The sequence below is a fragment of the Neovison vison genome, chromosome 13 (assembly GCF_020171115.1).
Source record: "Neovison vison isolate M4711 chromosome 13, ASM_NN_V1, whole genome shotgun sequence".
Lineage (NCBI taxonomy): Eukaryota > Metazoa > Chordata > Mammalia > Carnivora > Mustelidae > Neogale > Neogale vison.
In genome coordinates this window covers 28,796,309-28,821,144 of record NC_058103.1, presented here as the reverse complement: position 1 = coordinate 28,821,144, position 24,836 = coordinate 28,796,309, and the positions used below count along the sequence as shown (strand labels likewise).

At 44.7% G+C, this 24,836-nt stretch overlaps 1 protein-coding gene and 1 non-coding gene across 3 annotated transcripts in view; both read right to left on the bottom strand.

Moving 5' to 3' along the window:
* Positions 1 to 272: 272 nt before the first annotated feature.
* Positions 273 to 24,836, bottom strand: part of TDP1 (tyrosyl-DNA phosphodiesterase 1) — an 85,159-nt gene continuing 60,595 nt past the window's right edge. For both annotated transcript variants that reach the window (XM_044229959.1, XM_044229960.1), the window contains 3 exons: positions 20,152 to 20,254; positions 10,114 to 10,222; positions 273 to 1,598 (listed from right to left, as the gene is read on the bottom strand). In XM_044229959.1, coding sequence (XP_044085894.1) covers positions 1,525 to 1,598; positions 10,114 to 10,222; positions 20,152 to 20,254 — 286 coding nt within the window. In that variant the 3' untranslated portion in view covers positions 273 to 1,524. The remainder of the gene's footprint in view (positions 1,599 to 10,113; positions 10,223 to 20,151; positions 20,255 to 24,836) is intronic.
* LOC122894753 lies at positions 6,808 to 6,911 on the bottom strand. The gene has a single exon (XR_006381824.1). It is a non-coding gene; the product is annotated as a small nucleolar RNA U13 (small nucleolar RNA).

The window sequence follows — 24,836 nt, the reverse complement described above, 5'->3', positions numbered from 1 at the left end:
ACCAGTGACCGCTATCAAGCTGCCACTGTCCTCTCGAGTAGCTGAACCCATCCCACAGGGCCCAGGCAGCCTGCTCACTGTCCTGGTGACACAGCTGCCCCACCCCCACCCAGGATGGGACCACCATGGTGGTGAGAATCTCGGGGCCCCTGCAAGGCCTATGGACAGACAGACTGCAGGGCACCCGCTCTGGGCCAGCCCCGGGGGCCTTCCCATGCCTTCCCGGCTCATGTGGTGAGGGTCTGCACATTCTGGGAAGTAAAAGGCGGGGTCCTGAAGGTTCAAGCCTTAGTATAACCAGTTCACTACACAGGTAAGAGGAGTAATTCAGTGGCTTTTCAACTTTTTTTTTTTTTTTAAGCAGCGTGAGCACACATACACACAGAATCCCAGATAATATCTTTTACAGAATCCCAAAATATAAAATAGGTAAAGCGAAGTGACAGCAGAGTAGAGGGACCGCAGCTGGCTTCCCAGACTTCTCTATGGCAGCACCACTGCTCTGCCCTGCCAGGTCCTAAGGTGAAAATCATAGGCCTGGGAAACAGTCTGAAAAGGTATCTTCAGAAATCTTTCAAAATTAATATTCAACAACTCTTGAAAGTTGTAAGATAAAAAGGCTGGAGACAAACTGGGTATCAACCTCACGTGGAAAAGAAGGTCTACATCATCCTAGGAGAACGCGATTCCTAAATACAAAGGACAGATGTACTTAAAGTGGAAACATTCACAGCTTGGACCCAAACCAGCTGTGATGTGGGGGACATCCTGAGCCTTTCTGGGCTTCTATTTCCTTGACTGTAAACTGAAGGCACCAATTTAGGTTACCTTTCAGGATTTCTTGCAAGTAACATACTTGTGCTTTTATATGGTTCTGTGAGCTGTCTCTTCTGGAAACTTGCGGGGATGAAAGACACCCATCCGCTCTGGGGACAGGCGAGGAAATGGCAGGACCCATCTGTAAGCAGAGAGGCAGCTAGCACGGTGCTGGGATGCGAAGCCTCGGGAAGCTGCAGGACGACGGGAGGTAGCAGGACTTGGTGTGTCAGAAGAGTAGCCACACTGACCTCAGAGACAGGCTAGGAACATGGGCAGCCTCAGGGCCAGCAGTTCCGAGACAGCACTCAGAAAGCGGAGGGCCAGGTGATAAGCAAACGGTCACATTCTTCCCCTGCTTGGCTGAAGAGCAGGACGGACGGAGTACAACACACATAGTCAGTCTTCACTTCGGAAGAGCGAACACCACCATGAAATTCCATGTATCACTTTGAGGATGACTTTGTGTCTATATTCAACATTGTCGAGTTTGATGGCTTTCATTCCGAAGCTTAAAAAAGTGAATTAAGGGACACTGTTAATGACTATCAAAAGTGTAACCAGCATCCGTGCTCACAATAGTGAGCTACGCAGAGTTTTGTTAAGGGTGTAGATAAAACTCGAAGGGTAAACATCCAGCACAAATAAGAACATTCATTATTTGGGGCTTGATGTCTTGCACCTAAATTTCACAGTGCTTTAAGATTCTCAGGAGGGAACCCACATATTCCCATGTGTATCTGGTGCTTTGGTATAAGGAATGTTCCAAATCCATGGCCGATCTGGGGAAAAAAACAAAACACATTATAGTTGTATAATACTTATTTGAACAGGCAGGATTACAAAAAATTCACTTACCCACTAGGATAAAACCACCCACGTGTCAGAGTCTACACGTCGTTAAGAACCGCTCCCCTCTTTGTACAGATTTATGAGTGAGTGCGTGTGAGCACATGTGGGGGTGGGGAAGGGAAGCGAACGAATCTCAAGCTGACTCTGTGCTGATTCCAGAGCCCAAAGTGGGGCTCAATCTCCCAACCCCGAGATCACAACCTGAGCCAAAACAAAGATTCGGACCCTTAACCAACTGTGCCACCCAGGCACCCCCTTAAGAACCCTTAAGTTCCCAGCATATCGTAGGTGCTCAATAAACACGAACTTCCTCCCAGCCCCTTTTAACTGGGGTTTCAGAAATTGACAAACTCTGATCACTTTTACCATCATTACTGCTGGAGTCAAACCAATTCAAAAGAACAGCAGTATGGGTAGGGTGTAAATGCACTCCCAGGGTTAGGAATGGAGCTCCACGTAACTGTCCTGATAAGGAGGGGAGCTCCAACAGCTCTGAAGGAGTGAGTGCCCGGAGTGAGACAGCCGCACAGCAGGGGTGTGAGAGGTACCATCAGTGGAAGCCACTGCCCAGCACTACTAAGCCGCTCGCGGGGAAGCTTCCTCCTCTTCCCCAACAGAGGCAGATGGCAGCTCAGAGGATGACCTGGCAAACAACAGGAGGCTCTCCTCACCGTCCCTGGTGTGGAATAACGGCCACGCAAGCATGCAGACAGCAGCACGCAGCAGGACGCGCAGGGAAAGAAGGCCAAAGATGGCAACAAGTTAGCAGAAGCCCGTTTTCTTGTCTTTGGCCTTGAGATGGTGTGAAAGCCTGAGGCTAGCTTGTTAAACAAGCCCGTGAGAGAGCCATAATCCTGTGCCTGTGCAACACGCTTGCTTCATAAAAGGCTGAAGGTTCGGCAGCACTGGAGACTCCCCACAGCTCCCCACTGGCCTGAACCGAGCACTGGCTCTCCTGCCCCAGGAACAGTCTTCTGTGGCCGGACTTCTCCCATCTTTTCCTGCAAACTGCCCCACTGGGTAACATCTGCTCCACTTCATCCCCAAAGTAAAGGACACCCGATCCTTGCTAGGTGAGGAGCTGTTAGATTCTTCGAGGCAGGGTTCGTGATGCAAACACCCGCCGGCCAGCCAGCAACGCAGAGACTGCCACAATCAGCCAATGATGACCAAGCGGCACTGGCGAGTCCCCAGACACACTGCTGGCTAAGTGAGCAAATGCCTGTATCCACAGGCTGACCATGTGCCATGCCCGATGCAAGGCTCACCACTACCCTGGGGCAGAGACACAGAAGGGCTAACAGGAATGTAGGAGGTGGCTGTGACTCTGTTGTCTTGCTACCATTACTGGAAGTCAGCACTAACAGTTTCTGGCTTAGATGAAAGCCTGTTCTAAGCAATCCTCCTAAATTATCCCATGAAAGGAAACCTTGCCTCAGGAAACAGTCCTGCATGTATCTGAGATCTGTCAGTGCTGGTTGGATGCCAGGTGCTCTGCTAGCCAAAGCTGAGGTCCTCTTAGTTTGCGGTCCAAGAGGGTAGTCAGACAAGCAGGCAGGCCTTGGGGGTGGAATTTTGAACTTCACCACGTCAGCATGGTGGTTCCCGCACATGGCTGATGTGCAAATTGCCGGAGCGTTTCCTCAGAGCTCACCTCAACAGAGCTTGTTTCAGTCGGTCTGGGCTGGGGCCTGGCATTACATATTCTCACCAAGTTCTAACGGCGATTTTAACACAGAGTCCGAGATCAGAAACTAAATGGGATGAGCTGCTTTCTGTTGTGATACAATGTGACGTGAGGATGTGACGTGAGGCGCATGGCAGCAGGGGAGATGATGGCCAGTGGGAGGGGACCAACAATGGGGAGATGATAGACAGTGCCATCTAGGGGAGACACAGTGAGGCCAACATTAAGGCCATGGCAGGAAGGCTGGGGATGAGGGGACAGCCGAGGGGTTTTGCTCTGTGTCTATGCCATCTGTCCTCGTGGTTGGTCAGCTGAGGACTGCATGCACCTGACATCTCTAACTCTAGAACTCAGCCCTCTATGGGGAGGTGGCACAGTGTGACGGTAAAGGGGGCATGGACATGGTGGACAGGCTGCCCATGGGGACTTGACCAAATTGACCTGAGTGCTTAGGTTCCTTGTCTATAAAGTGGGGGTTATATTAGTACTGGTGTCATGGGGGCAGTTAGGATCCCATAAATTCAAGTCATGTGCTCAAAGCAGCTCCTAGCACGTAATAAGTACTTAATGAGTGCTAGCTGCTATAACGTAATGACCACCACCTTCAGCTCACAGTGGGTGAGTGCTGTCACTACCCTATATGCTGTGTAGGTCTCCCAGGTTTCTTTTACCAGCCAGACAAACCCAAGTACAATACCCTATTCTACCTAGCCTCTAATCCTCTAAGAAATGGCCCTTGTGTTAAAGAGTTAGAACTTGGACCCCCATGTCCAAACACCCATACCCACATTTCCCACTGTCTTCAAGGGAACTTGATATCTTACTTACCTATAGAAGTTGCTGCCTATCACCTGAGCAATTGCCTTTAATTCTTTCTTTGTATCAGACACAAAGTGTGTGTATATGGCACATGTGTGTGATCCCAAAGAGATGAACTAAGGAGAAGATATCTGATGCCACTTTACTTCAGCTTACTCTGAAATCAACAAATGTACAAAAGACTTGCCAGCTTGCACTACAAAGGAAAGCTTCAAAATATTTTACACTGGGGGCGCCTGGGTGGCTCAGTGGGTTAAAGCCTCTGCCTTTGGCTCAGGTCATGATCCCAGGGTCCTGGAATTGAGCCCCACATCGGGCTCTCTTCTCTGCAGGGAGCCTGCTTCCTCCTCTCTCTGACTGCCTCTCTGCTTACTTGTAATCTCTGTCTGTCAAATAAATAAATAAAATCTTTAAAAAAAAATAAAAAAAATATTTTACACTGGGTTACCAACCTAGCAGAGATGCAGTCTTTAGTAACTGGGATACCAGTGTTATCTGAAGCCCATTAATACTCTCTTCTGTGAAGATCTCCCGTATTAATCTGTGACTAAAAAAAGCACAAGAGAACAATCTACCCAGTGGGAGGAAGAATAATTCAAATTGCTAAAAACCAAGTTCTGATTTCAATATCATCTGATAAAATTACTTTACTTTGATAGTTCTAGATTTCCTAAAGGTTTCTGTTGACAAAGTAATTTTAAAAGCTAAGCTGGAAGTTTGGTGTCAGCCTTCTGTTTGCACTATGAAACAAAAATAGATTTTATTAAAGGAGATGATCAAAATCATGTCTAAAAACCTCTTCTGGTTCTCACACACACAAAAAACCCAGATTTCTAAAGATCATTCAAAAACTGGTCCTTGAAAATTAAGCATATCAACAATGATTTAAGTGACTGACTTCTTTTGCATTTTCTTTGGATTAGAAAGTTGAATCAGCTACTGTCCTTACAAAAATACTTTATGAATCTGGTCTCTGCTATTTAGCAATAATTCTGACAGGTCTAGACTGAAGTTTATTCCGACATTATCTAAATTCAAGGAATTATTTCACATGAATCCAGCAGCAGGCGGAATGGTTAAATTATGTGGGAGCCCATGGTTTAAAGAACTTTAAAGAATTATATACACTACATATATGCTAATCTAGATCACGTGTATCTTGTGTGCCAGCCAGGTTTCAATGACCTCACCTACTGAGCAATTACAAATACAGCTAATTAGCTTAGTTCTAGACATTAAAACTTAAATTCTAAAATATACTAAATCTGTAAAAGATACACATAATGTGGCAGATACCACCTTAACCAACTGATCAATACTGATTTCATCAGTGATCAGGGAGATTTTATCATGTGACTCCTCATTCGATGCACTAACAACAACATGTCTTCTGTGGTATTCTTGGCAAAAGTGCTTAATCTGGATCTATTTATGAGAAAACAATGGGAAAATCAAATACACAATGTCCCTCACTGTCTATTAAACTAATTGGCCTGTGCTCAGCAAAGTGTCAGCATCATAAAACACACAAAATTTCTTGTGGCACTTTTCCAAATTAATGGAGACTAAAGAGACTGCTAAACAAATATGGCATGTAACCTGAAACTTCCCTTTTGTTATAAAGTTCATTATTGGGGCAACAGATGAAATCGGAGTAAGTTCTGTAGATGATAGTATTCAATGTTAATTCCTGATTTTGGTAACTGTACTGTGGCTATGTAAGAGAACGTTTTTAAGAAATATATTTTGAAGTATTTAGAGATTGCACAGATCTTGTTTACAACTTCCAAGTGGATCAGAAAAAAGTTAACATAAGAAAGCAAGATTATGTAAGTGAAGGGGAACCTGGGTGAAGAGAATATGGGAGTTCTTTATACTGTTCCTAGAACGTTTTTCTAAATTTGACATTATGTCAAAAAATTCAAAGAAAAGAATACTATAGTTGACCTGAACAACATGGGTTTAACTGCAAAGGTCCACTCACATGTGCATTTTTTCCCCAATAAAATAAATACAATACTTAAGTGTATTTTCTCTGCCTTAAAACTTTCTTAATAATGTTTTCTTTTCTCTAGCTTACTTTATTTATTACAGGAATAAAGTATATAATACATATCACATACAAAATATGTGTTAACTATTTAGGTTATCAGTGAGGCTTCTGGTCAACAGTAGGCTGTTAGTAGTTAAGTTTTGGGGAAGTGAAAAGTTACATGCAGATCTTCAGTTGCACTGGTGGCCAGTGCCCCGAGCCCCCGCATTGCGCAAGGGCCAACTGTTCACATATACCACGTGAACAACCCAGATCACTTAACATAACTATGGTCTCTGAAGCTCTGTACTTCAATTATTCTTAAATTTGACATATATAATTTACTCTTTAAGTCCAAATAAGATAAGCTTTACATAGCCTTACCTTGTTTTACCTGCTTTATAGTGTATCAGAGAATACAAAGAATATAAGCCAAAAAGGGAGTACAAAGCAGATGTCTCTGGCATGTAACAGCTCCAGAGAGATCACATACTGGTCTATTTCATTCTTTTCAGGCTCAGCGTCACACAACAAGTGGGACATATGGAAATAAGATTTAAATGTGGTAATTCTGCTTTATAAAAGATTTTTTTTCCCCTCATATCAGATGGATAATGTGCCAAGGTCTTAACAAGGTTTGAGGGAGGTGCGTGTCACACATTGGTGTGAATATCCAATCATCACACTTATGAACTACAAAAGGATCTGAAAGATTTCCTTTAAAACTACAACTCCTATTAGTCAAATGAGTTTGGTTAGGTATAACTTCTCAGGGGAAGAGTAATTTAGACTCCCTCAGGCCAGGGGTTTGTGTCTGTCTTGTTCAAGGACATATTCAAAGGACCTAGACAGTGTCTGCACACAGCAGAAATACACCTGTGGAGAGAGCAGATGAGCAGCGAGTCCTGCGTAAAGCAAGGTGTACCTGCAGCTGTGTGTGTTTTACTTCATTATTTGATCAATGTCTTGGTTTCAGGATGTCTGCCGGTGTCTTGTAATAAACTATAATTGGTTCAGAGCAGTATATTCCTTTGCTAAGCTTTCTGTACAGTTCCTCAGATTTAAAAAACAACGAGCAGGATCTTGTACATGTTACAGTGGTTTGAAAAATCATTTTCAAACAAAGTGCTTTTGAAATGTTCTGAACTATTCCCTTTCCCAAGTCTTAGTAAGACAGCTTTCTTCTAGTCCGTAGGCGTCCCCGGAATGCTGGTTACATGTGAACTGGTGATATCCGAATGACTGGCACCGTTCTGCATGCTACTAAAGCAGTGTGGAAGGTAAAACTGTACTAATAAAATATACAGTGCTCCAGTCTCCTTTGTATGTATGTTTCAAAGAAGTATATACACCCAGACAACGCCGCTGAACAATGGAAAATATTCTGCTTGCTGGCTAAATAAAAGATTCATCACTGCACAGTCTAAGATACTACCCCGCTGTAAACTTTTAAATTCTCAGGAATGCTTTTTCTATCAGAACTGAAGGAACCTCAGGATATTTATTTTTAAGGCTCCTCTGTCTCTTTCATTCTTGCCTTCAAAGACCTTTGGGGATTACGGTTAAGTGGAGGAGGTGGAATTCTAGCCAAGGTTCTGGGCTGGGGGTGGAAAGTATATAGCCCAAGGCCAGACCACAGGAAGTCAAACTCCGTCAGTCCATGGTGCATCTGTCCCCACCTCCACTAAGCTTACTCAGAACTCAGGTTTGAGGATAGGGTAAAAAAAAAGAACATGAACAGACAGAGGAGAAAAAACAAAACTACAGCACAAAGCTGGAAGTGGGAAGAAGAGGTTTTCGCCGTGAGGTCCTGTGACACTAGGTGGGTTCAGGAACTGTCCTACATGGGCCTTAGGCTCTTTTCATTATCAGCTCAGCAAGGGGAAGGGGAGAAAATGAACACCGGTTATTACATGCCAGGAACTGAACTGGATATTCTAAATAACAGAAACAACAGCTAACATTTATTGACTGCTAACTCTGCAACAGAAGACTGTGTTAGGTGCTCTACAGATAGCATCCTGGTTACTCGTTTCAACAAACTCTACGAAGTAGGCAATCTTATTTTCCCATTTTACAAATAGAGAAACGAAGGCCTAAAGAAAGAAAATAAGTGCCCAAGGTCACTTAATTAGTTGAAAGGTTGGCACACAAATACAGCCTAATTCTTTTTTTTTTTTAATTTTTTATTGATTTATTTGACAGAGAGAGATCACAAGCAGGCAGAGAGGCAGGCAGAGAGAGAGAGAGGAGGAAGCAGGCTCCCTGCTGAGCAGAGAGCCCGATGCGGGACTCGATCCCAGAATCCTGGGATCATGACCTGAGCCGAAGGCAGCGGCTTAACCCACTGAGCCACCCAGGCGCCCTACAGCCTAATTCTAAAGCCCTCTTTTTCATTTGTATGTGCAGGGAGGGTTGTGGGGGGCACCGATTCTCTGAAATTCTGATAAAACCGATATAATCTTGCCAGTGAAAAATGAAGATGCATAAATACAAATTTAGAGGACTCAAATATACATAGCTTGGAAAGAAGGAAAAAAGAACACTTCTTAAACTTGTTATCAATACAACTGATTATAGCTCTAGAAAGTCCCCTGCCATAGGCAGCGGCACACCAGGCAGCATGAGACTATATGGATACATCCAACAAAGTCAACACCATTGAAGAAACCGGTCCACTGGAAGGGGAAGGTCTGGTTTACCACCAAAACCAGGAAGGGCAAGTAAGGGTGGGGGAGTAGCTGGAGCCCATCTAGCACCGCCCAGGGAAGAAAGGGACTCAGTGCCACAGCTGGCTCTGTTAGGGAACCAGAGATTCGGGAATATTAATGCAATGATGTCATTAAAACTTTCCAAACAAAAATCACATTTTCCCTGTTCAAATTCAGAATTTACTCAAACACCATTGACTATAATCCAGCTATCTGTGAAGGCATCTGCCTTCCACTGGAAAATATGCTGATTATAATATACCTTTTGCCATTTTAAATTAATAAGCATGTCTTGATTTTACAACTGCTGCTGTGTGTGAGTCTGGTAAGTACAAACTTGCTTTAAAGGCAGACATTCTAGGGCTAAGACCAGTGCAGCTGTGGGGCTGGCACAGACCTGAGATGGAGCCGGTCCCACTCATGCCAGCCAGCTTTCCTCCAAGACCACCAGGAACCTGAACCAATGTTCTAATGACTTTCTATTATGAAAAATACTTGTTCACTGCCTCTAAGAAAGTCATAGTTGAGGGCAGCCTGGGGATCTCCCCTTTAAGAGGATGGGAGGGGTTTGTGAAGTCAAATTGTTTTCATCAAAATATTAAGCCATTATTTGTCATCTTCACTCCTCATGAATGTATAGAGGCTTTGTGATGTGATACTGCAACAGAGCAGCTGTGAGAATTCAGTGGTCTTTCATTAACCCAGAGAGTAAAGAGGTCTGCCTGCAAAAATTGTAAATAATGCCACCTTCCTCACTTTTGACAATTAAAAAAAACACCAAATATGTGTACACACACACACACACACACACACGCATATGTAAGTACATACATACATAACATATGTGTGTTTGTATATGTCTGTGTGTGTGTATAAATAGGTTTATTACTTTAAAAACTAATATAAAAAATTCTTGGTTTTTGAGGTCTAATATAGTAAATCTCAACAGATACAAAAACCCATGTGAGTAAAAGCTCCTTGTGGTCCTTAATAATGGTAAGAGTTCAGAGGGGCTCCTGGACCAACCAGTTCGAGAATGAGAGCTCTAGTGGCCCGAGGCAAGGCAGCGAAGGGGCCTCTGCAAACCTGTATTTCCGAAGTATTCTGTGAGCCAACCTCCCACTGAGAGACTGACGGCTTCTTCTGGGCACTGTTCCATACATAACACCCATGATCTCCCTTCACGTGTGTCCTACCTTTACTTCCATACAGTTCTGGAGGCAGGTCAAATGGCACAGGAAAGGCGGCCACTGGCTCCTTGCTCCCTGAGAAGAATTTCTCTTTTACTTTGAAGCTGTCCAGGCCCTGCAAACACACAGAGGGCATCTATGATTCCACCCCTTTATCTGAAAAAGATCTCAAGAAGCAGTTGTATCTGTACGGTGCTCACAGCAAAACTGAAATTATTCCAGAGCTATTTTCAATGTTTGATAGGTGAGATATATTTGTAACTCCCCTAAATTAATCCTTCCTAAAAATAAGAGGCTCAAATTTTAAAAAATCAAGTTATAACAAAGTTTACAGAAGTTTAACAAAGGAAATAAGAGAGAAAACAATTTTGGATATCATAGCTCATTTCTCCTAACCACTATGTACAGTTTGCAAGGAGTGTGTAGAAGACACTGTATATAAATAATTTCAATATTGCTATAGTAACAGGCTGCTCACTCTGGTGTAAGAATAAAAGTTGCCTTCATGTATAATGAAAGTGTTCCAATATAATGTGATAGGAATATAAAAACAAAAACTCTTCCAGACTCACCAAAATGGAAGGTTTATTCCAAGAACTCAGAATAGGGTATTATTTTTAGATCTTAACCAGGGTACAAGTTAAAGTTCTGTATCTCAGCTCAAGTAAAGAACCACTACCTGCCTTCTAGGACCTTTACAGCAGCGCAGGTGCTTACTACATGAGCCTCATTTTCCCCAGGCCTCCACACACTGATCCCCCTCTTCTGATCTCCCTCAGCAGGTCACCCCAGCACCTTGTTTGCAAGTCACTCTGTCTCTCATTCCTTCTGTCCACCCATCCAAACACATACCCACCCTCCATAACCTAAATACCCACACATCAAACAGTGTTAATGTCCTTGGAACCCATACAAAGAACTAGAGTTCTAACTACCCTGAGTAGGGGTGGTTGCTTGTGGGCACAGTGTAGGACATGGTAAGAGCTGGGGTTATGCTGACCTGGGCTTCAGGCAGTCTGCTTCTAACATTGCTCTGGCATTTGCTGAGCTGCAAGAATGGCTAATATTTGCACTTATTTATTCAACACATTATTTCTTGAGTGTCTCTGGTGTCAGACACTGGCTGCCTAAGAGGTAACAAAGATGTCATTGTCCCTGTCCTCACTGGGTACACAGTCTAGTGGGGAGACAATGCATTTATAAAAGTGAAATAATTACATACTTGTGATTATCACTATGAAGAAAAACTTAAGTACCAGAAGACAGAATAGCAGACCTGTTTTATTTTTTCTAATTTTTATTTTTTTAAAGATTTTATTTATTTATTTGACAGACAGAGATCACAAGTAGGCAAAGAGGCAGGTAGAGAGAGAAGAAGGGAAGCAGGCTCCCTGCTGAGCAGAGAGCCCGACACCCGGCTCGATCCCAGGACACTGGGATCGTGACCTGAGCCGAAGGCAGAGGCTTTAACTCACTGAGCCACCCAGGTGGGCAGACCTGTTTTAAACGAGGAGGATAAGGGGTGGGGGTGGAGGACGGTCAATAGAAGCCTCCCTTAAAAAATGACATTTTAATTAGACCCTGAAAGAGGGGTAGGGTTAGGAGATGCGAGAGTGGAAAGAATATTGCAGGCAGAAGGAATACATCTGAAAAGGTGCAGAGGTATCAAAGAGCTTGCATGTTCCTGGAGCTAAAAACAATGGTTAGTGGGACACCTGGCCACTTATTTACTAGGCCTCAATTTCCTCATTTGTGAAATCAGAATAAAGCACCTGGATGCCACCACCTTAAAATATCTTTCACGTCGGGGCTCCTGGGTGGCTCAGTGGGTTAAGCCTCTGCCTTCGGCTCAGGTCATGATCCCAGAGTCCTGGGATCGAGCCCCACATCGGGCTCTCTGCTCAGCAGGGAGCCTGCTTCCTCCTCTCTCTGCCTGCCTCTCTGCCTACTTGTGATCTCTGTCTGTCAAATAAATAAATAAAATCTTTAAAAAAAAAATATCTTTCACGTCAACACCTATCCTTGGTGCACAACTGGTGTTCAAGCAATCTGAATTGCAAAAAGAGGGTAAAGGTATCTTGCCTGCTTCCTCTATGGGCTTTTCCATTAGACAAATCAATGTCCAAATGCTCTGTGCACATGAAGACCTTAGAAAGGTATGGGCGATGAAGAAAGCGCTAGCAGTGACGAAGATGGGGATGAGAAACAGCAAAAGGCAGTTAAGTGATAACCGTCTGCATGCTACACAGAAAAGCAAGAAATGCCTTTCACAGTTTTGGGAAAAGGAAAGGCTTTGTAGAAAACATTATAGCTGGGCCTTGGGAAATTGGGATGATTCTGATAAACAGAGATGACAGGAAAGAACATCAAGGGAAACCAGCATAAGCCAAGGCAGAGTTGTTAAAGCATAGAGCAAGCACATCCGGCAGACGGGGAGTGAATGACCTACATGCAGGAGGAGGGCTGAGAGCACTTGAGAGAACCAGGTGGAGGGGGTGTGAACAGGAAGCAGTACGGATGCCTGTGGCTCACACCTATCTCACTGGGCCCAAGTCGAGGCCACAGGGACTCCTGATGGGCAGGCTGGCCAAAAGCTTCATGGAGACCCATCAGGGTAGAGACAATCTTTCTGCTGAGGAGTTCATTCGGTAAGATGGGAGCCCTGAGCTGCCGGGGGCTCTCACATACTTCAAAATGAACTCTGAAAATATGGCCCAAACCCCTGGATTCAGCTCTGCCTGAAGCAAGACACTTACGCTCTGTGGTTGCCTTTTTTCTTACACTGTTTCAATTGGTTATCTGTCACAACCCACAGCATCGCAAGACCCCAGTGATTCAAGTGGGTGGCCCTCACTTTGACATACAGTGAGGAGGTGCATGCTTCTGAACTGAGAAGTTCTACTACAAAGGCAGACTGGCACAGATGAGAACAGATCCGATAGGGAATTGTTAGAGCCAGAAGACTGAGAGCTATTGCCACACCAATGGGAGATGGATGAGCGAATGGTAATGGGGATACAAATACCAGTGTCATAACAAAAGTGGAGATACAAACGAGGTGAGCTTGGAGGAAAGTGGGGTCAGTAGAAAGGGAAGGAAATGGGATTTGAAAGAGACTAAAGGAAAATAAAAGATCGGGAATTGTGAGGCCAGAGAAGAAAGGGGGCAGAGAGACCAAGGGCACTTGAAGGGGGACACTGCAGCCTGCCCCCTAGCCCTCACTTCCTCCCACCCTGGGGAGGGCTGCTGGGTCATCTCCACAACAGTGAACACTGGTGCCCCTAATCACAGCTTACCTTCAACAAGTTCTGGATCAGAAGCTAATCTTACCCTATTCCTTGTGCATATCGCTGATTTGCTGTGTGACTAGAGGTGAATTACTTAACCTTTCTGGGCCTGGGTTTCCTTATCTATTAAATGGTATGCTGACAGTAAGTTATTTAGAATGATGACTTGCACATGGATGTAAATTAGTATAGTATGTACATCCAGGATGTTGTGATAAAATTACTCCTATTTTATAAGGGAAGAAATAAAATGAAGGTTAGACAGTTGCCCAAGGCCATACAGCTATTAAGCGGTAAGGCTGGAAATCAAACCCTCCCTTTCTGATTGTTAATCTTCTGTTCCTTCAAGTAAGTGAACAAACAGTCTCACATTTACCCACCAGGAGCCACAAGAAAGGAAGAATTCCTTGAAAATTTAAGAGGTGATATTAAAGCAGACCAAATCAGGAGGAACCAACGTCTGGAAACCATGGTTCTTGACATTTGTGAAAACAGGCCAGAGGATGGGAAGTGAAGTCATTTCATGACATTAAATACTTTATGTGGACTTTCAGATAAAAACAATTTCCCTCTTCTTTGGCTCCTAGTCTATTTCTGCTATTTTCAAACAAAGGATGGAGAGTCCTTAAGGCCTGGCCCAGATCTGATGTCCCAATGTGCTTTGGCATGCGCCTGTTCTGTGCTGTCTTACTTCACATATAAGAAGCTTTGAGCCATCCATGTCTGACAGGAAGTAATAAGCTTTCCTGAATGCCAGTTCTGATCTAAATTCTAGGGTATTATAGGGGAAAAAAAAAAGTACCGCTTTTCCCTTCAATCTGGATGTCAAATAATTTGAAGCTGTCGTCTAATTATCATTATTTATATATCACAGTGGTATCACTTGGCATTTCATAAAACAGAGGAAGCTACCCTCCCAGGCACAGATACTTAAAAAGACAGTTAAGACAATATATTTATGAAACACCAGGTGAGAGGGTGGACATCTATCACACTTGAGAAATTACTGGCTTTTCCCTTCATCAGCTCTGGGAGGAAAAGAGCTGTTATCATCATGACGGATTAAGTTTAGCGGCTTAGCTCCAGCACAGAGAACAAGAAACATGTTCAAATCTCAGAGATATCATTTATTTTTCAGTTGCATCCGATTAGCATCCTCAAGCAGTAAAACCCTATATACAAGGCATCAAGTTTTCCTGGATAAAACAGTAATGACAGTGAGCCTTCTAGAAGGAGCACACTTAATCAAAGATGGACTAATTGACAAGGAGGTGTCAATACAGGGAGGTGGCTGTCTTGTCCTGCCTGTAAGGTGGCATGTGATCAACTGTGTTTCCAGGTGGGGGCTGAAAAGCTTCATGGAGAGTAAGCCCACGAGGCCCAAGAAGGGTAGGTTTCTGATAAGCAAAGGGCTGTGCCGATGGGGTGGAGTACACTCAGGAGAAAAAGGAACAGCATCCCATCACTGCGGGTATGAGGTCAAAATTTTGACCTCTGCCTTCCATCTCCTGTTGAACTGCCGGATCTCCGAGCTGGTGCTGCTGGTGCTAACTGCTCTGTACCTGCCAACTGCGAGGCACTGTTCCGAAGACTCGTAGGCAAGAACTCTCAATTCTCCAACAGTGCTACAAAGTTAGTAGTTACTGCACTATCCCCACGTCACACTGAGAAAAAGGAAGCCTATGGAAGTAACAGGCCCAGGACCCAACAGCTTATATGCAGGACCCCAACTCTGTTGTCATTTGGCTCCTTTAGCACAGGGTGCTCCCAGAGTTCCTTTACTTGGTCCCTGGTATTTCTCCAACATGTTCTTCTACATTGTCTTTCCACATGATTTCACTTTCTAATGGAGGCGAGGAACAGTAGCACAAGATCACACAACTAGTAAGTGGCAGCTGTGCTACTGGTGCCCCAGCCAACCTCACCCACCTGCTAACAAGCACTCCCAGGTGACTGAGCCCTGGCTGTGTAGGGGATGTGGGGGGAGGGGTGGGAACAGAGGTTGGGGGCCATGCTGTCCCAGGTCAGGGTGGGCCCTGCTGTCCCACAAAGGATTCTAGACATAGTCTCGTGGGCCAAGAGGAGACACTGCAGGTTCAAAGGGGAATGCAGACCCTGGCAGATGGGCAAAAAGAGCTTCAGAATTGTAGCTGTAGCCAAGATGGGGAGCAGATGGAATCAGTCCAGGGAAGAAGACAATGACCTACAGCAGCAGGCGGCAAACTCTTGCTAGGGCAGAGGACAGGATGTGGCAACTGGATGTGGATAGGAAAGAGGAAGGAATAGAATGCCAGAATGGAGCTGAGTGGGTGAACATGAAAACTTAAACGAAAACTCCACGTGAAACAGTACCGACCAGCTGTAGCCCCATGGGAAACACTGAGTACCCTCAAGAGATGGCCAGTGGTCGGACACCGTGTGGGGAGGGGAGGGAGCAGCAAGGCGGTGGCTTCTGTGAATTTCATTAGTTCTTCTAGCCAGAGCCAGTCATGATGTGAGCAAATACTTGTGGCATCTATCTATATATATATATAAAAATTTTGGCAACAAAAGACAATAAAAGAGTTTTATTGTGAACAGAACAGAGAAAAGAGACTTGAAGACAAAGTTCTTATGGATTTGACTGAAGCATTTTTTATTCTTTTTTTAAAAAAATATTTTATTTATTTATTTGAGAGGTAGAGAGAGACAATGAAAGAGAGAGAGCATGAGAGTAGAGAGGTCAGCGGGAGAAGCAGACTTCCTGCTGAGCAGGGAGCCTGATGTGGGGCTCGATCCCAGGACCCTAGGATCATGACCCGAGCCGAAGGCAGAGGCTCAACCAACTGAGCCACCCAGGCGCCCCAAGCATTTTTTATTCTAATGACAGAAAAGAGAAGCTGCCATCTTAGGGGCAAACACATCTAAGGTGTCCCTCAGTCCTAAAGCAAGTACAGGAAAATTCAGGCTACCCTTGTGTGGAGGAAACCATTTTGGACCTTGACCGAGGATTCTCAGATGGTTACGTACGTTCATCCCCAGAGGCAGCAGTAGCTGTAGCCCACAAAGTACTAGGTAGGCTCGAGTCCAGGACTTAGTGCCTCACAAAGTATGTGCTCCATAAACACCAAAATGCATGAAGTTGAAATAGAAACCCTGCCTCTCCCTAATATACTCACAGAAACCTGAGGATTTAGAACACAGCTACCAATCTTTGAAATTGTTGGATCTTTCCCATATTCAAATTTTTCTGAACCTAAATGAATTAGAGTCTAATCTACAAGTTAAATACACTTAAAGGGACAAACCCAAGAAAAATCATATACTTGATCAATTGATACCAGATCTCAAAAGAATAGTCTTTAAGCACCTGCGTAACAATAGCTAAGTGCTACGTACACAGTGAAATGTACCCTTGATATTAATCCCCAAAGCTCCTGAAAGTGTTCCCAAAGGGAAAGCTACTGACTGCACGTTAGAGTCACCCTGAGACGGTAGGTTTATTGATTCATTCACTTAAGTGCAGAAAAAAAATGTGAATAAATCAATGTTTGGTTACCAGAGACTTCGCTTCCAGACCGAGCCTAGAATCATGAATGAAAAATGGTGGCTCTCATCTACTATTTTCAGACCACAGAGAATGTCCTGCCATGCAACTATTGGTTCCTGAGTGACAGGTCCTTATTATGGCCGGGGTAAAGTGCAGGAGCTGTGGGGCCTTCCAGGTCCCTGCCTCAGCAATGTCTGAGACTCTTCATTCTGGCCACAAAGCTCAACTGTTTGTACATGCTAATCTCAAGTCAGTGTTCTGGAACACAAGGATCAGGATGGCCTACTGGGGAAGGACAAAAGTGGCAACTCCAGTTGCTGATCACTCAGAAACGTGGGTGTTTTGGACATGGAGCTCTCTAAGAAGTACAAAGGTGGACTGATCTAAAGAAACCGGATTCTGGGTGATGTCCAGTTAGAGAAATGATTACAGAACTGGGTATTAAGTCTTTTTGGCAAACTTGTCACCAAAAACATTTAAAAGGCATGTCTTACTAGTACTGAAGAGGGAAACACAAGGCCTCATTTTATAACAAACCCACTCCCATTAGTAACCTTTTTGAAATGAAAAGATACAGAAATTTTAAGAACATCTATTAAACACACAGGGATAGGCATTTGCAAGCAGCGCATCGGATTAAGTGTGTGCACACGTGCTTTAATTTCAACAAAACAGGTGAGCGATTCTATACTGCAAATTGCTTACGAACACATCTGAACACCTACTACACACAACATCCACTGGGCTAAATCCATGTGGTATGCACAGCCATTGTTCTCCCTGTTTGCCATCCTTACACAAAGCCCCGTGTGTACACTAGGAACTGAAAGGAAGCAACATCAACGAACAGATGTACCAAGCCCTAGGAGAAAGGAGCTCACAGTCCAGTCAAGGAGGTACACAAGTAAATGATAATACAAGGGATATGTGATGAGTCTGCATTCTAGAAAGCTGTGGGATACAGAGGAGGGGCACCTAGACTGGAGAGGGGAGGCAGGTGGGTTTAGGGGTGTAGGGGTACTGTTCCTGATACAGATTAAGGCTGATGAATGATGGCAAGACGGTTATTAGGCATCTACTTGACTGGGCCATCGGATACCAGATAACTGGTTAAACGTCACTTACTCTGGGGGGTCTCTGAGGGTGTTTCTGGATGAGATTAGCATTTGAGTCAGTGGACTGAATAGAGCAGACAGCCTCTGACTCCGCACTGTAAGTGGGCATCGCCCAATCTGTTGAGGGCCTAACTATAACAAACAAGCTACAGAAGGGTGACTTTGCTCTCTGTTGGCTGGAACATGGGTCTTCTCCCAAACTTAGATCGGGATTGAAAGCATCAACTCTCCTGATCCTCAGACCGTCAGGCTCCACAGCTGGTGGAATTACACCCCCAGCTCTCCTGGGTCTCTCTCTGATAGAGGCTAGAACTTCCTAGCCCCAAAATCATGCGAGCCAATTCCTCATCATAAATCTTTCTCTATATGTATCTATATATCCTATTGGTTCTGTTTCTCTGGAGAACACAGATGGGCTCGACTTATAGTAGGAACAAATTCTGTATGGCTGAACATGAGGGCCAGGAAAGAAAGAGGTGGTCAGGCTCGGGGAGTCAGGAGTCAGGGCATGAAGAGAACAGTAGGTCATGCTAAGGAGCCTGGCTTCTATCTTACGAGATTTGAAGGTGGGTGATGCGCCTGATGTGTGGTCTACAAAGATACTCCGGCAGCTGGGTGCAGAGCAGCTTGGAGGCTGCCCTGGGAAGCATGGTGGGAGGATCCCATACCAGGAGATGACACACCCTCGACACAGTGGCAGCAGGAATGGCCAGAGGTGACTGATTATCAAGCAGCATTAAGCAGCAAAACTTGGGTATAAAAGAGTCACCAGAGATGACTGTACACTTTGAGCTAGGACAGTAGGATGACAGTAATAGTAATCATTAATTAAACTTTTATAATAGTATGTCTTAAGTGATGAAGAGGATTTTGGTGAGATTCACAAGGCCCTTATCCTCAGGTACCTTTTGAATAATATAACAAATTATACTCATAATTGGAGAAGTATCTTATAAGCTTCAAATTATTTAAAAATTGGCCCAATGACATCATTAATCCTGCTTAAAAACTAGTGGTTTTCTACTGTCCACATGGGACAAAGTATAATTCCAGTGGGTCCTGCTTGCCAGTGTCCTTTGGAATAGGAGTCCAACCTCAAATTCTATGGCCCACATTCCAGCGCCTTCCCAGGCACGTGGAGTGGCCTGTTCTCTCTGGCTGGAAGCCTCATCTCCCTTATGGGGGTTTAAGCTCGTAACTCATTTTTCAAGACCCAGGTCACATGCCATCTCCTGACAAAAGCCTTCCCCGGGCCCCCAGGCAGACTACATGCTCCTTTTCTCAGAGTCCTTATACTGTGAACCCCCTACACCACAGTTCTCATCACATACTAGAATCTGTTCCTGACCTTATCCATGAAATTCATGAGAATGAAGACGCCATCTCATTCCTCCTCCCACTCCCAGGGCTACTGAACTGGAGGCTTAGGGAGCTGGTGGAGCTGAACAGAGTGACTGCGTCATTCCAGGCGGGCCGGAATGTTCAGTGACGAGTCTGGGAGACATTCTGAGGAGGGAGTCTGACTGCACAGGGCCTCTGTGACCTTCTGACCTCCTTCTCAAGCAGATGTTGTGAGCGTCCCTGCCTCCTGACTTATGCTAATGCTACTTCCAACATGGGATGCCCTTCCCTCTCCTCTCTGCCTAGCCTAAACTGAAGGCATCCTCCCCCACCAACCCCCTCCCCCGCGCCCTACTAAATCTTCTAGCTTCCAAAGACCTCCTCCAAAAGAACATCTTGCTCTTGGCTGACTCATCCCTTTGGTGACCTGTCACTACCATCTCGTAATGAATCTTAACAATATTTAAATCCTGTGAAGCATGTGATTAACTTTACCCAACGCAATTATCTTCAGTCTGTCATCAGGTATGCTTCCTGAGAGCAGCAATCTCATGGCACCCAGAATAGTGAGTGCTAAATATATCTGTTAGCACAGGCCAGCAGTTGAGAGCACAGGCTCTCGGTTAGAACCCTGGCCCTGCCACCTCCTGCCCTCGGGCAGGTCATCATGATCAAAAGAAGAGAACATATAAACCCAACCTGCTTCACATGTGACCACTCAGGCAGTTTCAAATGTGAACTTACAAATGTGAACTTACAAATGCGAACTTACAAATGCTGATGGCAGGAAAAGGACCCCAAGCTCATAGGAACGGATCATCAGCTGGGTGCCGTTCTTCTCTAATGCTCCCCAGGCGGCCTTGGACAAATTCGCGCTGCAGGGACAAGGACACAGAAAGGGCTGACTCAGTGAGGCATTTCAGCTCAGGTCAAACTTTCACAGCTATAAGAACATCAGTCAAAATCACAGATAGCTGCAATCACATTCATTCAGTTTTTGGCAGCATTGTGCATTGTTTTAGAAATGGAATACTAGGGGCGCCTGGGTGGCTCAGTGGGTTGAGGTCTCTGCCTTCAGCTCAGGTCAAGATCCAAGAGTACTGGGATCGAGCCCCGCATCGGTCTCTCTGCTCCTCGGGTAGCCTGCTTCCTCCTCTCTCTCTGCCTTCTTCTCTCTCTGCCTGCCTCTCTGCCTACTTGTGATCTCTGTCTGTCAAATAAATAAATAAAATCTTAAAAAAAAAAAAAAAGGAATGGAATACTAAATCCTGCTGTGCTATAATCCCCAGCATTTACCCAATTGTTAATTTGGGGCAGCTTCACCCTTATCTGTGTTTTCCCCAAGGACAGCTATTAAAATAGTTATCCTTTTTAGATTTTTTTTTTCTCTGTCTAAAGTCCTTTCTTTCCTGGACTCTGGTGTAGCTGGAAGGTCTGATTTTATTATATGCCAAAATAGTATTTAAGGAAAAACTATGTCAATATGATCTTAGGTAGTATCTTAAGCTTCACATTCCTTTCTTCTGACTTTGGTTTTAGGCCAGGAAGTGCTAAATTCTACTTTCAACCTTAAGGAAAACAAAGGAGGGCAGTAGACTGGCATTTGTATCCAGAAAGAAATGGTGTGTTCAGAATCTTGTTTTACGTGGGCAGAGAGTCGTACGAGTCACAGGATGCAGAAGAAGGAGCTCTGGGCCTGACCGGAAGGGAGGCAACCAGACTGGATCAAGACCCAGAGGCAATCCGGATAGGGAACAGACCTAAGCTCTGAGGCATCAACTCTAGAAATATGCTCTCCTGCACCAAACTAGGCCGGGAACCCTCACCCACCAGTTAATTAACATAAACCCACTACAACGCTTTTTCCCCAACGAGGCTCACCCAAATTCCCTTATTTTTAGAATAGGGGATATTCTGGGGCGCCTGGGTGGCTCAGTAGGTTAAAGCCTCTACCTTCGGCTCAGGTTATGATCCCACGGTCCTGGGATCAAGCCCCGCATCGGGCTCTCTGCTCAGCACGGAGCCTGCTTCACCCCCACCTCTCTCTGCCTGCCTCTCTGCCTCCTTGTGATCTCTGTCTGTCAAATAAATAAATAAAATCTTAAAAAAAAAAAAAAGAATAGGGGATATTCTTAGCTATTCAGACCCTTACAGCCCGACTTCAAGGACAATGGAATTATTTCAAAATTCGATCACTGGGGCATCAAGTATTTTTGGAAGCAAGTGCTAACCCAGCGTCACAGGAATCACAGAATCAGAGAGAGCCAGTAACCAAGAAAGATGAAAAGTGTGATCTCTGTTCAGGGTCCTGTGGGAATAGACAAGGACTATGGAAATCACAGCTTAAAAAGTGCTGAAACAATGAAGCTAACTTAAAGCATATGGACAGACTTGTCTGTCATCCTTAACGGACCATACCGAGGAACAAGAAACTCTACTTTGTTGCTCAAAAGCCACAATCATGAACATCACCATCTGTGATGGATCACAAAGATGGAAAGAGCAGGGGGAGTGGGGAAGTTCACAGTAAAGTGGTATTATGACTCCAGGAAAACTGTTTTCTTTAGAAGTCCAAGAGGATAGCTTGCTTGTAGGTTTCTCACCCATTAGTCCATTAGTAAAACACGGTGACCTCCTGGGCAAAGCCACAGGTCTAATGGCACAACCAGCCAGTGAGGTGAGGTGGAAGCAGTCTACCGTTGAGTATTTTCCCCACTTTCTAGGTCACCACCTGATTGCTCCCTTGACTTGCAACACCTAAGCAACACAGGCCAGAGGCACTTTCTGAAAGGTCTGTTTTCTTTCTTCACTAACTAGTCATTTCAACAACTGGAGGGCTTATTACAAGGTAAAGATTACTGGAGACCATGAAGATATCTCTTCAAATAGTTTCCTCCACGCCCTCCTTTGTATTCAGCAACTAATAAAATCCCAAGCATCTGGAACATTTAACTATATCCTGAATAATTATACAGAAAGTCACTTGTATGCTGTCTAGGTGTTAAGTCAATATTCCTTGAAAAAGCATCTTTAATGATTTTTTTATATCTGAACACACTGTGGATCACTGGTACCCAGGGCAGTCAGGACAAAGGGGTATTTTTACCAAACTCCAGCCCTACTGCCTGTGGTGTATGTGGTGTAGATGGGCATCTCCAAGGGTCCAGCAGAAACCCAGTGCCTTGTGAGGTACAGTAACATCACAGGGCTGCTTAGGATAAGCTTTTTTACTACCAAAACCTCAGAGGAGTTCTAGCTTTTCTCTTCCATTCAGGATCTAGGTCTATTGCCTTTCCTGACTTCTAGCTATGGCCCCTGCTGTTACTCAGGCTCACTTGTACTCTGATCCCTGTCCTTTCAGTTTTCTTCTGCCTCCTGCTGGACAGAGCTGCTCTCTCCTCTGCCAGTGCTCGGGTCCATTCTGTTGTTGTTGGGTGTCAAATGATGCTTCATCAAAGAGGGTTGGGGTTTTTAGTTTATTTTCTGTTCTTTAGGAGTATGGAAGGATTCTGAAAGTTGGAGAATTCCAGAGGATGGGATCCTGGATGTCCAAAGTTGTACTGTCCCACAGAAACTGTTTAAGTTGCTACGTAAGGTGAATAAAACAGTGACTTCTTGGGAACAGGTGCGTGGCAGTAATGGTTTAACCAGAGGAGCAGAACCACTAGATGAGTTGTATGAAACAGAATACGTATTAATTTACAGGAGTTGAACTTCTGTAATTGCAGGAGCTTCTAAGGCAGTCTCTAAGGGTCACCTTTGCCCTGAGCTGGAGTTTGAAATCTTCGGGGCTAGCAGTATCCAGGAAAGACAGACAGCCACAAGCTAGAACCATAGGCAATGAGCTGATGTCACAAGTAGAGACTAAAACCGTGTCCGCTTGTGTTGCCTCTGGCTTTGGGGTGGGGAAGGTTGCGGGGGGGGGGGGGGGGGCTTGTGTACACGCACCAGGTGAGGCCGGGGTTAGAGGAGCTAAAGCAGGAACCTGGAGCAGATACAGCAGTTGCCAGTCCCCTGCTGCCTCTTGCTAACAAGGGGAGCTGGCTCAAAAGCACAACGTTTAGGTGATAAAAAGGACTGCTAAATCACATGTGCCCTCCAAATCTCCAACAAGACTCTCCTCTGGGCTGCACCCCAACCAGAAATATAAAAGAACGGGTATTCTGGAAAACATGGTTCAGTCTATGTATACTGACACATTACAAAGCCACCACAGGGTAAAGTTTTTTCTGGAGCCACCAGCTAAGTGGACCAATGGTCAGTTCTTGAACTAGGCAATTCACAAGGCCCTTAATGACAAAGAGCTCAACTGGTGGTAGGTTACCCCGCCATAGCTTGTCAAGCCTGCCTGCTAGCTAAAGACCTGAACTCATCCAGAATACGGAAATTTTGTCTGAAGTTGAAACCTTAAGAGTAAATTTAAACTGCTAATGTGTAACAAAGTTCAAGGAAAGCATAAGGATGCCACCTAAGTAAGGTACATGGAGAAGGCAGATATTCAGAAAAGATCCCTGACCCCCAAGTGGGAAAGATTTCTGTCCTGGCCTCCCCACAAATAGCAACATGCTCAGGCACTCTTCTTCTTAGGCATCAGTTTCTTGTCCCTAGAAGGAGGGGGTTTTGGCCAATGAAGCCATAAACACTTTCTGGACAACAGTCTATAATGACTAGACACATCCACTTTCTAACCAGATAGCTGCCCTCTACCTATGTATTCCAAAACCAGAAATATTAAATTCATGCTATTCACTGGGAACTCACGGATGAGCGGTGTTTGCCTGAATGTTCATGGTAACATGCTGGGGAAACAGCCATGCAAGAAAGGAGAAGGGAGCAAGGAAGAAGACCTGTGGGCCCATCTGGCTTCATGCATTTTAGAAGTTTAAAGGCTGGTAACATCATCAGCCACCTCCAATCCTGGCCTGAGCACCTACTTATGCTGCTCGATGAGTTTACTTCTAATATTTAAAAAAATCTTATTTATATAAATTATTACTTGAAGTATAGCTGCCATACTAGTTTTGAGTTTACGACAGTGATTTGACAATTACCTCTGTTACCAAATGCTCACCACCGTAAGTACTTGTTTCAAGACTATTAGGAGGTGTACAAAACCACAAGATGACTGTTATGGGCACATGTGTCCATGGAAAACATCTCTTTCATGATGAGTACTTAATCCAGGCAGCAGCTGCACCATAAGTGCAGACATGGCTAACAGACTGAGCTTTTAGCCACATCTCTTAGAAGACCGGGGGTGGGGGGTACGAATACTTCCACAGACAGATGCAATAAACAGAATGTTGGCAACAGATGTGAGAGAAGATGTAGACAGAGCAGCTGCGTGATGAGGAGGGAAAATGATTAACTCTAGCTAATGTTGCTGTCACCCCAGCCTAAAATCCGGCAGGCAGTATGCCTATCTCTTTCCCCCTGCACCCCTTCCTGCTCCCCACT